This window comes from Oryctolagus cuniculus, chromosome 2 (genome assembly GCF_964237555.1).
Source record: "Oryctolagus cuniculus chromosome 2, mOryCun1.1, whole genome shotgun sequence".
Classification (NCBI taxonomy): Eukaryota; Metazoa; Chordata; class Mammalia; order Lagomorpha; family Leporidae; genus Oryctolagus; species Oryctolagus cuniculus.
The window spans coordinates 133339016-133352115 of record NC_091433.1 but is presented as its reverse complement, the minus strand read 5'-3'; the positions used below and the strand labels follow the sequence as shown (position 1 = coordinate 133352115).

The 13100-nt window shown below is 41.1% G+C and overlaps 1 protein-coding gene across 2 annotated transcripts in view; it reads right to left on the bottom strand.

Annotated features, from left to right (window-relative positions):
- Window positions 1–367: 367 nt before the first annotated feature.
- GFPT1 (glutamine--fructose-6-phosphate transaminase 1) overlaps window positions 368–13100 on the bottom strand; it is a 75254-nt gene continuing 62521 nt past the window's right edge. For both annotated transcript variants that reach the window (XM_070069025.1, XM_070069024.1), the window contains 6 exons: window positions 10529–10643; window positions 10138–10265; window positions 9393–9560; window positions 8529–8690; window positions 2840–7560; window positions 368–2445 (listed from right to left, as the gene is read on the bottom strand). In XM_070069025.1, coding sequence (XP_069925126.1) covers window positions 7516–7560; window positions 8529–8690; window positions 9393–9560; window positions 10138–10265; window positions 10529–10643 — 618 coding nt within the window. In that variant the 3' untranslated portion in view covers window positions 368–2445; window positions 2840–7515. The remainder of the gene's footprint in view (window positions 2446–2839; window positions 7561–8528; window positions 8691–9392; window positions 9561–10137; window positions 10266–10528; window positions 10644–13100) is intronic.

The window sequence follows — 13100 nt, the reverse complement described above, 5'->3', positions numbered from 1 at the left end:
CTGCAATCAGGCAGTCCCTCTCAGTTCTGAAGAACTCTCCTTCATTCCTGGGTCCAAAGCAATCTACACAACTCTCCCTGCTCAGAAAACAGCTCAAAATAGTTAGATCAGTAATGTTGTGTCAGTGAATTCCGGATTCTCAGGCCAGCATATTTTCTCACTTCACTTAAAACATAAAAACAAAACAGAAAGACTTCATGTGTCAAGAAATTTCAAAATTAACTTTTTTTTCAAACAAAGAAATGCTTTAAACTTTAGTCACAACACATGGGTCCAAGTTACCAACCAAGAACAAAAGATGGGAATTCCACAAAGATTTCTCATAGTTCCTAGGTTTCTACATAGCAGCAATGAGAATAAATTAAAATCAGTATTCAGTTTTCATTTTTATTCAAAGGATAAATACAAAATTAAGAGATAAAATTCAAAGCAAATATGCTCAACATTTCAAAACAATTGTACATATAAAAGCCAAAAGAAGAAAAAGCAAAAGCCCCCATAAATCACACTAGCTAGACACAGTCAAGTCCAACAGCAAGGAACTCAAATTGAATGCATTACTATTTATCTTGCCTATAAACAAGACTTTATTACCTCAGACAATAATTCCCCCATCCCATAGGGGTCTTGTTTGAAGACAATGGATCAAGGCTTCTAGGGAGTTAATCTCACATTTGACTTGCCATAGAAACCACCGACTGATGCACTGATTGTTTACAAGCTCCATTTCTGGTTCTCTATTTTCAATTACACTTCCATGCCTCATATCCAAAATCTCTTAGAAAATATGACTCTATGACAGCTTTCTCCGGGAGAAAATACCTAAGTGAGCCTTGGAATCTGAGTTACTGAATCATGTTACTGTAGCGCTCACAAATGTGACTTCCAACCTTAGAGATACTCTGGTGTGGACAACCTGACCAAGGAGGGCATGAACCACTCTTACTGTACCTATACTACCTGGGAAGGGCTCAGCTGACAGAACAACTAAACTAGGTCACCTTTCTGTGAGTTATCCCAAGAGTAGTCTACAGCTCCAGGATGCTCGTTAACTAGCAAGGTTCCTACAACATGTAAAAAAGATTAGGGAAGGGGCTGTTACTGTGGTACAGTGGGTTAAGCCACAGCCTGTAATACTTGCATCCCTTATGGGTGTTGGTTCAAGTCCTGGCTACTCCACTTCTGATCCAGCTCACTATTAATGCACTTGCAAAAGCAGTGGAGGATGGCCCAAATGCTTGGGCCTCTATACCCATGTAGGGGACCCAGATGGAGTTCCAAGCTCCTGGCTTCTGCCTGACCCAGCCATAGAAGTTGCAGCCATTTGGAGAGTGAATCAGTGGATGGAAGCTCACACGCACTCTCTATATATATCTCTGCCTTTTAAATAAATACATAAATCCCTTTAAAAAAGAAAAAAGGTAAAACTATTTACCATTCAGATTAATGGTAGAAACTTAACCTTTACTTCTTTCTTGCATCCCCCACAAAAAAGTTAAAAGAATGTATTTTTTTCTAAATGCCACAGCAATAAAAAGTGATCTCTTAATTTTTAGGGAAATTATTTCTTGGTCTTTATTTACGAAGCACTCAGTAAATTCTGACAACCAATGGAAGATAATTTGCTGAGAACTGTTTACTAGAAGTAAGGCTGAACTTTATGTCAAAAATGCAGCCTGAGAAACAAATACTCCATGCTGGTGGGGCAGCCCAGGCTTTGCTGCAGAGAGCATGAGCAGGAGCCAAAGGCAAGGCAGCGGGACCCGGGGCTGGGGGCAGGTGTCACCGCGGCTTGGTGTAACAGCAGTTCTACTCACTCAAACCGCCCTGGTCTATACATTTCCTGCAAACACAGTAAGTGCTACAAGCAGTAGGGACAGGAATTCCACTGCTGTTTATAAAGGACATCCGTGAAGGGAATCTCTGTCCTATATCAACAGGTGCCCAGACACAAGAGAAACTTCAGGTTGTCTTGCTAGTCACTCACTTCAAGTATCTTTCTTCTGCAACTATCACTGCATACCCTGGAAATGTGCCACAAACTACACATTATTGCAAAAAATGGTAAAAGACTTGAGAAAGTGCCTGACCTCTGAGCTGTGTTAGCAGCTTTTCTCTGATGACCCCTTGTGAAAGCACTGCAAGTATGGGTAGAGATTTGTGGCTCTGGGAATAATTCTCTGGTCATTTCCTCCGTTTAAAAGCAACAATAATGAGTACGCTTTTGGCATCAGCAATGTTCATTAACAACTACTGCAAACACTGACTACATTCTGATCACAGTACCACTGCTAACACAACTATACACAGGACATGCTCCAAACACTGGCACACTGCTTCAGAATGAAATTCTCAGCACATTTTTGGTAATTTATTCACAGTTCAGGCTTAGAGACACTGGACTTAACAACACATGAGGACAAAATGACAAAGTGGCTCAGGAAACTAAACATTCATTTTATTTTATTTTTTTTTTATTTTATTTTTTTTTTTTTTTTTTTTTTTGACAGGCAGAGTGGACAGTGAGAGAGAGAGACAGAGAGAAAGGTCTTCCTTTGCCGTTGGTTCACCCTCCAATGGCCGCCGCGGCCGGCGCGCTGCGGCCGGCGCACCGCGCTGATCCGATGGCAGGAGCCAGGAGCCAGGTGCTTTTCCTGGTCTCCCATGGGGTGCAGGGCCCAAGCACCTGGGCCATCCTCCACTGCACTCCCTGGCCACAGCAGAGGGCTGGCCTGGAAGAGGGGCAACCGGGACAGAATCCGGCGCCCCAACCGGGACTAGAACCCGGTGTGCCGGCGCCGCTAGGCGGAGGATTAGCCTAGTGAGCCGCGGCGCCGGCCTAAACATTCATTTTAAAGAACCAAAGCTGAAACAGAGCAAGGATGATTCTAACATTTCCACCTCACGAGAAGTATAATTTAAACAAATACCAAAAGGTTTCTTTAAGCAAAAACACTTTCAAGAACAGAACATTCAAACAGCTAACAGGATCATTTCTATATTCATTCTGAAAACTAATACAGTAAAAAGGTAATCTGAGAATGTCCTAAGATGTTCTCATTAGCCACTATTTATGGTATATTACATAACATTTTGATATCAAGCTGGTATAATTTTACAGTCTTGCTAGTTAACTGATTCTTATTTTAACCCTGGATATCATTGGTTTGAAGCGAATGTTTTCAGTCTGACTGGGGGTCACTGACACAGATTTGGAAATATGTTTAAATTCATCAGCCTAGGAAGATATTGAAATATTAACAATCTCTAAATATAGCAGGGAAAATCTGATTCATGTGTTACAATTTCTATACTTGAGACTCTAATAGTAAAAAAAAAAAGTAATCTGAACTCTGTTTCCATGGGTAAAACACTCTGATCAGTATTCTTGTACACAAAATTTACTAAATGTGTGGATATCATGAAACTAAAATACCTTCACCATTTCCTTCAATTTTCTTTGGTCTTCACAAATTCAATGTGAGCTATGAAATCTTTTTCAATAAATAATTTTCAATGACATTGTGCTTTTTTAGGAAAAAACACTTAAGTTGTAGCATGCAACAGTTAACAGCAGTCTTTCTCTTTTATTGCTATAGTATATCCTAATTTTAAAAAACAATAAGAGAAAAAAACTGACCCTAACAGACTTCTTAAAAAATATGCTTGCTAAAGAAAATACTTCAGCTGGTTTTCTTATTTGAAGAGAAACAGAAATAGTCAGAGGCCAAGAAGCCAAAACCAGTACCAAGAAGCCAATAACAGGCTCCTTTCCTCCCAACACAGACCTAACTAGCGCCAAAAACACCTGTATTCAAACAGATAAGACAACTAGTCGAGAGGATTTTGAATGATCTCAACACAAAGAAACAATAAATGAGGTGATGGGCGTGTCCCAATTACCCTGATCTGATCACTGCACACTGTACACTTGTAACTGTCACAGTGGACCCCATAAATGTGTACATATTGTGTCAATTAAAACTTTTTTTTAAAAAAAGGATAAGACAATCTCATGTTAGAAATAACCTTCCAAGAAACCTAAGAGAGAAAGACTGTACTGGCTCTCTTAACCAACAGCCCTACTGGCATGTCACCGTGTGTCAGTTCCCTTTCAGGAGCAGGTTTGATTGGTTTTCATCTTCGCACATTAGTCATACAGTACCATAGATTTTCACACACTCTGCAACAGCCAGGGCTGGGCCAGGCCAAAACCAGGAGACTGGAACTCCATCCAGGTCTCCTACCTGAGTGTTAAGAGCCCAAGCATTTGACTTATTATTTGCTGCATCTCAGGAAGCTGGATCAGAGGCAGAGTAGCCAGGACTCAAACCAGCACACCCATTATGGGATGCAGGTGTTCCAAGCAGCAAACAGCTTAACCGCTGCACCACCATACCCACCCCCTCAGTACCACAGATGTGTGTATCTGTGCAGTCTGTGAAACAGTATACTTAGCAAACATTTCACTTTTAATGAACACGGTTATGCCTCCAAATCTGAGCCACTATTTGTGTAAACAAATCCATTCACCCCAGCTCCATTCCCTCTCTTTCCACTTCTTCACCTTGTGTCTTCCCAACAGACCTCACCCCCTCAAGCGTCCAGTCCACCTGAGGATAAACAGAGAGTGCTCTGAGGGAGATGGACTTTTCAATGTCTAGCACAGTGACTTGCCTGTAACGGGTACTGATAAGCCATTTGCTGACAGTTATAACAACCTAAAAACAGTTCATTTTTCTCTTATCCTTTATTGCTATGGCACAGGTGATTTCTTTTCAAAAGGACTGAAAAGCTGACCCCAAAGTAACAATCATTTACTGGGCCATGTGTCAGATGCTACACACACCCCCTGACCAAGAAAGGCTCAGGTACGGGGACCTCTAAGTTGCATGAGTGAAATCTGAACTTTAAATGCACCACTAGAAGTTTACATAAAGGACTCTTACTGTAGAACATCTATTCTGAAAAATCAGATTCCTTACCCTATATTACTTTGGTTTTAACTGGACATGCTCACTTATTGGTCTGCATCATTGCAACAAGATTGTTAAGAATTTATAAAAGCATTTAAAAATTACTGTATCAAATGGGTTAAAGAGCAAGAAAAAGAAGAGGGAGGAGAAACCATGTTGGCTCAGAAAATATCACTTTGTTCTTCATTTAGGCTTTCAATATTCAGCTTAGAACTTACCTAGTCGTATGTATGTGTAAGAGAAACAAGGAGAGAAGGAGAGGAGACAATGCAGTAATGAATGATTTAGCATATTATTTCAATGTGGAACGCTGACCCAAGCTATAGAGTGAGAAATGCCACATGATCTCACGCCTGTGTGCAGTCTACTCCAGCTGAGCTCACATGAGGAGAGAGCAGTGCAGGGGTTACCCGAGGTGGAGGAGAGGAAAGCAGATGAGGAGATGGGGAGATACTGGTGAAGTGGTGCAGCCGCAGCCAGGTAAGAGGGACGAGTTCTGATGTTCAACTGCACAGAAGGGTGAGCACAACCAACAATACTGCATAATTCCAAAAAAGTACATGAGAGGATTTTGAAAGTTCTCATCATGAAGAAATGATAAACATGTGAGATGAAGGATAATCTAACTATCCTGAGTTGATAATTAGACAATGCATAAACGTACCGAAACACACTGTACCCTACAGAGAAAGATGCACAATTATTATCTACTAACCTTAAAAATAAAAAGAAATGCTACAAACACATACAAATCATGTGTGTAAAATGCTAATAATATACTGAACATAAGCAATTATACTACACACACACTAAATCTAGCAGGCTTACACAAAGTAGTCTTAGAAACTAAGATAAAAACCACCAAAGTAATTATATGTAAATAGTGACCAAATTTTACTTTTGAAAACAGGTTTCTAGTCAGCATCTATAAGAGTCCTTCCAAATTCCTCAAACTATGCCAATCCTTTCTGTAACCCTAAAACACACACAGAACTCTATGCACGTCTTGCAGCCATCACAGCTGTTCAGAAAACCTTAACCTAATTAAGAAGTTCAAACACAAATAAGGAAGGAAAAGACTGGATTAAAAAATTACTGCTGAACAGCTCACCTTCACAGTTGCAAAGTGAAAATTTCTGAAAGAGAAGGACTTAACCAAAACATACACATACTCTCCTACAGCTCACAAGACCTGTTCCAAAAAACTCTGCAAGGAAATCATTATTCACAATTTTTTGGGTATCAAACTAATATTTTACTTTAAATATTTTAATCCAAATTGTCAACTTCTATTTCTTACACTAGCCAGCTGAAGGCACGTCAATACCCTTTTATTTATAACTTCTTCATTTGTAAATAAATTCCAGGGGTAGAACACAGAAAACACAGACAAGAGAAGTGATCCGAGGTGACCCTAGATGATGCCGTCTGTCACCCACAGAGGTAGAAAGCACCCTGTTCTTGCTACCAAGGCCCTCCTTAGACATCGGGAGACATAGAATTAGACAAAGACTTGCCAATCTTCCCAACGACTGCAAAGAACTGCCAGACTGGCAGTAAGGGTACCAGTTTTATGCAACAAGGCAGTGAAGGAAAGCTTGAATTAACTGCAGGAAATTCTCCCTTCCTTGACACATACTGAGTATATCGAGATTGATTTTATTTGAGACCTATGACAGCAACTCTGCTGTGATTTCAAAGAACAAGATAAAAGATGTGCTCAAAAGTTAAGAAATAAAAAAGACTACAGATACAAAGAAATAAAAACCACTTTTAGGAGATCGGAACACAGCTTCCATCTCAACTTTCCAACTTCAAATTTAAAATCTTACTGTCAGTTGTCCAAAGCAGCTCAAATGTAAAGTTTATGCTACATAATTGTGCAAATTATGTTGTTAAAGACTGGAGAACACTTATGCCCTATTATAATATTTTGCCTCCTAAATTAGCTTCTCCTACAGAAAACAGACAACAGGTTTCAGAAACTAAGATTAACCAAACTTAGAAATAAATTCCACCAAGAATAGTGTTCAGCTTTTTGTTGTACAGTTTGATCTAAAAACAAAACAGAAGCAGGCTCAAAATCAATTACAGCATCTTCTATTTATATGTAACTTAGCAAAGCCTTCAGTAAATATCCAAGTATCAGCAAACTCTGCCACGGGCTTTAGAGGCTACAGCTAAATGCACTACTCTTTCATTGGTCTGAATGAACAAAGCAAGGTAAAACAAATACCAGTTACTTTTAAAATACAATCCTCTCGGATAGAAGCAGAGGACCCAGAAATTCAATACCCAGCATTCTTTACAGAAAACAGCTGAAATCTTCTGCATATATTCCATTATTTAAACCACCCCAACAATTACTGGAAAAAATATAAGAGGTAATTTCACAAAAATCACAAACTGAGTGGACTAATTGTAACTGATATATAAATAAGGATTTACTAAAAAAGGCTTCAAGGAGTGATATTTCAAATCAAAGTTTTAAATACAAAAGGTGTCTTGTGTTGCTTAATCGTCCAGTTTCCGATGTTCCTTACTCTACAGTTACAGATTTGGCAAGATTCCGTGGGAAATCAACCTGCAAAACAAATTTTAAAAGCACAGGAATAAGGGAGAACCACTATAAGCAAGTTATTTTTGTTTATAAACAGTATGCTCATTAACCACCTTTATCACAGACTACAAAAAATTAGTAATATAATCCTATAATACAACTTGAAAAAAACTGAAATAACTAGGAAAAAAAATTCTCAAGGCACCAGTTCATACAGGAAGACCTAACATGGTCCTCTACAAAGGCAGCAGTCCTGGGAGGGGATGCTAGAAATAAAAGAACCATGTGTTTTGGGTGCCACAAGTGCTGTAATGTGGGTGATAGTTCCTTATGAGAATAAACTGGGCCCCTATCCCACCCAAATGCCAGCAGCTAACCCATTTAGAAACACGGGGAGGCCGGCACCGCGGCTCAATAGGCTAATCCTCCACCTAGCGGCACCGGCACACCGGGTTCTAGTCCCGGTCGGGGCGCCGGATTCTTTCCCGGTTGCCCCTCTTCCAGGCCAGCTCTCTGCTGTGGCCAGGGAGTGCAGTGGAGGATGGCCCAAGTGCTTGGGCCCTGCACCCCATGGGAGGCCAGGATAAGTACCTGGCTCCTGCCATTGGATCAGCGCGGTGCGCCGGCCACAACGCGCCAGCCGTGGCGGCCATTGGAGGGTGAACCAACGGCAAAAGGAAGACCTTTCTCTCTGTCTCTCTCTCACTGTCCACTCTGCCTGTCAAAAAAATAAAAAAAAAATAAAAAAGAAAAAAAAAAGAAACACGAGGTAATGCTAATAAGAAAACAGATGGAGATTCCCTTAAGTGGGTCATGTCTTATGGATAAGATGTGAGGAACTACAAATTTGGTCACGAAAATACAACAGGTGTCAGTCATGTATCTAATGGGTTTCTCAAATGCTCCTGTTAAAACTTTAGGGGAAAACTATCAGAATGTGCCCAAGGAATAAGGCATCCCAAGACTTCTGTGGATTCCCGACGCCCACTTACATCATAGCCTCTCAACACAGCAAGGTGGAAAGCCAGCAGCTGCAAGGGGATCACGCTGAGGATGCCCTGCAAGCAGTCCACCGAGTGGGGCACCTTGATTGTTCTCTTGGTGTTCTTAATGGTCTCCGTGTCCTCCTTATCACAAATCACCACAGGGCGCCCCTGGGAAAGACAATCACACACACATACACACGATATGACTGTAAGCAAAAGCAGAGCGACGGCACATGAAAGATAAACTGTGGGGCAAACTATGCACATGGCCTCACTGACAGACCAATTTAAACTCACAGTCCTGGGGGTGAGTCTGATTGATGTCACTTACGTAGGGAAGGAAATCGAAGCTTTGGGAGATTTGGTAATTTTTTTAAAACTCACAAGACTAAGAAATTCCAGCCTAAGTTTGTGAATTCAGCTATGCCTATCTTCAAAGCTCAAGTTCACTACCACTACATTGTACTTAGGGAGCAGTACCTTTTGGAATTTCTATAGATATCCAGTGGCTCTAAAGAAAACTCCTATTGATGTAAAATCTAAATGTTAGGTTTCTCTTGAGCTATATTTAACAATCTAAGTTTAGAAGGAGCGGCACAGGTTAACTGATAGAGACAGGATCAGAGACCAAGAGCTCAGTTTCAGTCTTGGTTCTGTCTAACCTCTGAGCTGGGTCCTGTCAAAACTCTGCAGATAGGATTTCTCCCCTGTGAACCACGATGGCTATACTACAAAGCAAATGAGTTAGTGAGTTTCCCAAGTCAGATCCCTAGCATCAGTCTATCACTTTAAGTGTCACAAAATTCAAATCAGCTCTAGTAAGTAGGCTCCTAGGTTCCCAAGGTGTCCTCATGGCTGCTCCTGACTTACCTGCCGAGCAACCACCTGCTGGAGAGCGTTCTGACACTTGGCGTAAGTGTGGTCTCTCATGATGATCATGATGACGGGCATCAGCTTATCCACCAAAGCCAGGGGGCCGTGTTTCAACTCACCAGCGAGGATGCCCTCAGAGTGCATGTAAGTAATTTCCTTGATTTTCTAATAGGAAAGAACAAGGTGAGCCTTCAGTCCATTTTTCAAAAAATTCATATCCTTAAGTCAATATTATAGAAAATATCTGATATGTTAAGTTACTGTCTACTTAGCTACAAGAAATAAAGAACCACTGATCTGTAAATACAGCTTAGAAGTTAACAGATCATTATTTCTGTAATATCAACAACTGGACATTTAAAGTCCCATAAGAACCTTTTGTCTAAGACTTTATATTATCAAGAATACCTGCATATTTCTTTTAAGTGTTCTCCTATTTGCTTCATGTTTTACATCAAATTTCTTATTATCTAAAAAACTTACTACCTTATCCATATATGGACAACAAATTAACCTCAACACTTGATAAACTCAACTTATCATGCTAAACCACATCATATTCTTGGTTTTCACCTTTGGATTAAGTTCTCTGTTGTACTTTATCAAGATAAACAAAGTACACTAGGCAAGTACTGAGGTAATTTAAAGAGTTCTACCCACTTCACTCATTCAACCTGAAAGCATGACTGTGTCAGGCCCAGAAGTCAACAGACCAAAATTCACGGCACGTGAGCCAACTTACCAGCGCCCCTTCAAGACAAGTGGCATAATGATAGCCTCGCCCCATGATCAGGACTGACTTCTGATGATACAGTTCTGTTGCCAGCTTCTGAATCTCATCGTCCATGCTGAGTACTTCCTTAATCAAATCTGTAAGGAAGTAAGAGCAAACTCGATGAAAAAAGACAATAAACTGAACAAAACAACATAACAGCAATAATACTGGTAGCAATCTAGTGAATATTAAACACAGTGTTCTGTGCTTCTGTGGTGTCAGTGTGAGATTTCTTATACGTGCATCAAAAGCAGAAAGATCTTACAAAACAGCTACACAAGCTTCAAGACTAAGAACAGAATGTGACCCAGCATCCACCCTTTAGAGAACAAGGACTGATCCGTGAGCATCTTCGTACCGGGCAGCCGTTTCAGGCCAAGCATGATCTCTTTGCGTCTCTCTTGCATGGAGATCCTGTCATCGCACATCATGAGAGCGAACATCACAAGTGACACAAACTGGCTGGTGTAAGCCTGAAACATCAGAACAAGCAGCAGAATGAGGTGCAGCTGCAGCTTGGAAATTTAAATTAAAGCAAAAAAAAGATGGAAGTAAACCAAATTCCCTTTAGTTTAACAGTATACATCTTTTATAAACACTGGTAACAATAAAACAAAACAGTACTTGAAAAATTACCACTATTCTCCTTTACTGAATCTTGAACAAACGACCTAATCTTTATTTCCCACACAAAAGCTAATACCTTATCATCATAGGATGCTTATGAATTCTCTAATAAATTCAAGAAATGAAGGAAAAGAAACATGCCAAAGGAAAGAGAGCAGACAGCAAATCTGCATATGCTAACCAAGTTAAGTTCCTAGTGTCTCAAAATGTCAAGGGCTAGAAGGACTTGCACTGGTATTGCTGGATTTATTTAAATTTTTTTAAAGATTTATTTATTTATTTGAAAGAGTTAGAGGCCGGCGCCACAGCTCACTAGGCTAATCCTCCGCCTAGCGGCGCCGGCACACCGGGTTCTAGTCCCGGTCGGGGCGCCGGATTCTGTCCCGGTTGCCCCTCTTCCGGGCCAGCTCTCTGCTGTGGCCAGGGAATGCAGTGGAGGATGGCCCAGGTGCTTGGGCCCTGCACCCCATGGGAGACCAGGAAAAGCACCTGGCTCCTGGCTCCTGCCATCGGATCAGCGCGGTGCGCCGACCGCAGCGCACCGGCCGCGGCAGCCATTGGAGGGTGAACCAATGGCAAAGGAAGACCTTTCTCTCTGTCTCTCTCTCTCACTGTCCACTCTGCCTGTCAAAAAAAAAAAAATGAAAGAGAGAGAAGAAGAGAGAATTTAATTTCTTTAGAATTGATTTTTCAGCCTTGCCTACTGCTTGTTCCTCACCCCCATTTTCTTTTTTAAACAAAAATTTTGCTAAAATTAAAAGAAAGTACAACTGTAGAAAACTGAAATGGAAATGAGAATAATCTCCAATCCTATTAATAGGAACAATTGTATTACTAAATACTATTAATAACATTTGTGAACTCTGCCTCCTAGTTTTAACCTTGTTTTTCTTTACCTTGTTACGAAAATTAATTAACAGGCACAATTTTATAACTTGCTTGTACTCCTCATTAGCATGGAAAACACTTTCCTAGGAAGGAATTCTCTCTTTCTAGTGTGTGACCTTCAACAGTTCTCTTTAGGCCTCAGGTGTCCATCTGTTAAAGGCACATGGGACTTACAAGACCATGATGAGAACTAAGACATCAGTCAGTCAGCAAAATACTTGATACATAAATCTCAAACATACAGGATTTTATTGATGGACACATGAACTAAAAGACATTTATTTTTCTATGTTATACAACTGTGAATATTTTTAAACATGTGGTCATGTGGCCCAGACTATTTTCCCTCTAATTAATTAGCTGTATACAACTTTAAGATGTGCCTGTTCTATATGAAATATTATCTTTTTAGCAAATATTTACCACTTTGACTGCAGGACAATGGGCCCTCGGCACTACTATAAAATGCACATTTTGAATCAAAAAAAATTAAGATTATTTTCATGTTTGTTCAGCATTTGTTTGCTCTTCTGAGAACTGGCTTTGATGTTATTCATCTGTTTTTTTTTTTTTTTTAAGATTTTATTTATTTATTTGAGAGATAGAGTTACAGACAGTGAGAGGGAGAGACAGAGAGAGAGGTCTTCCATCGATGGTTCACTCCCCAGATGGCTGCAATAGCCAGAGCTGTGCTGATCTGAAGCCAGGAGTCAGGAGCTTCTTCCAGGTCTCCCACATGGGTGCAGGGGCCCAAGGACCTGGGCCATCCTCCACTGCACTCCCAGGCCACAGCAGAGAGCTGGATTGGAAGAGGAGCAGCCAGGACTAGAACCGGCATCCATATGGGATGCCGGCACAGCAGGCGGAGGATTAATCCACCGCACCATGGTGCCGTCCCTTCACCTGTTTTTAATTTGGGTTTTTACTGATTTGTTTGGTTTAAATTGGTTTTTTTGTTGTTGTTTTTGTTTGTTTGTTTGTTTGTTTTGTTTTTGACAGGCAGAGTGGACAGTGAGAGAGAGAGACAGAGAGAAAGGTCTTCCTTTGCCGTTGGTTCACCCTCCAATGGCCACCGTGGCCGGCGCGCTGTAGCCGGCGCACCGCGCTGATCCGATGGCAGGAGCCAGGTACTTCTCCTGGTCTCCCATGGGGTGCAGGGCCCAAGCACCTGGGCCATCCTCCACTGCACTCCCTGGCCACAGCAGAGAGCTGGCCTGGAAGAGGGGCAACCGGGACAGAATCCAGCGCCCCAAACGGGACTAGAACCTGGTGTGCCAGTGCCGCAAGGCGGAGGATTAGCCTAGTGAGCTGCGGCGCCGGCCTTAAATTGGTTTAAGAAGACCTTTACTGTTATGTTTCAAATAGTTTTTCTCGGTTTGAGAGGTAGAGTTATAAAGAGAAGGAAAGACAGAAAC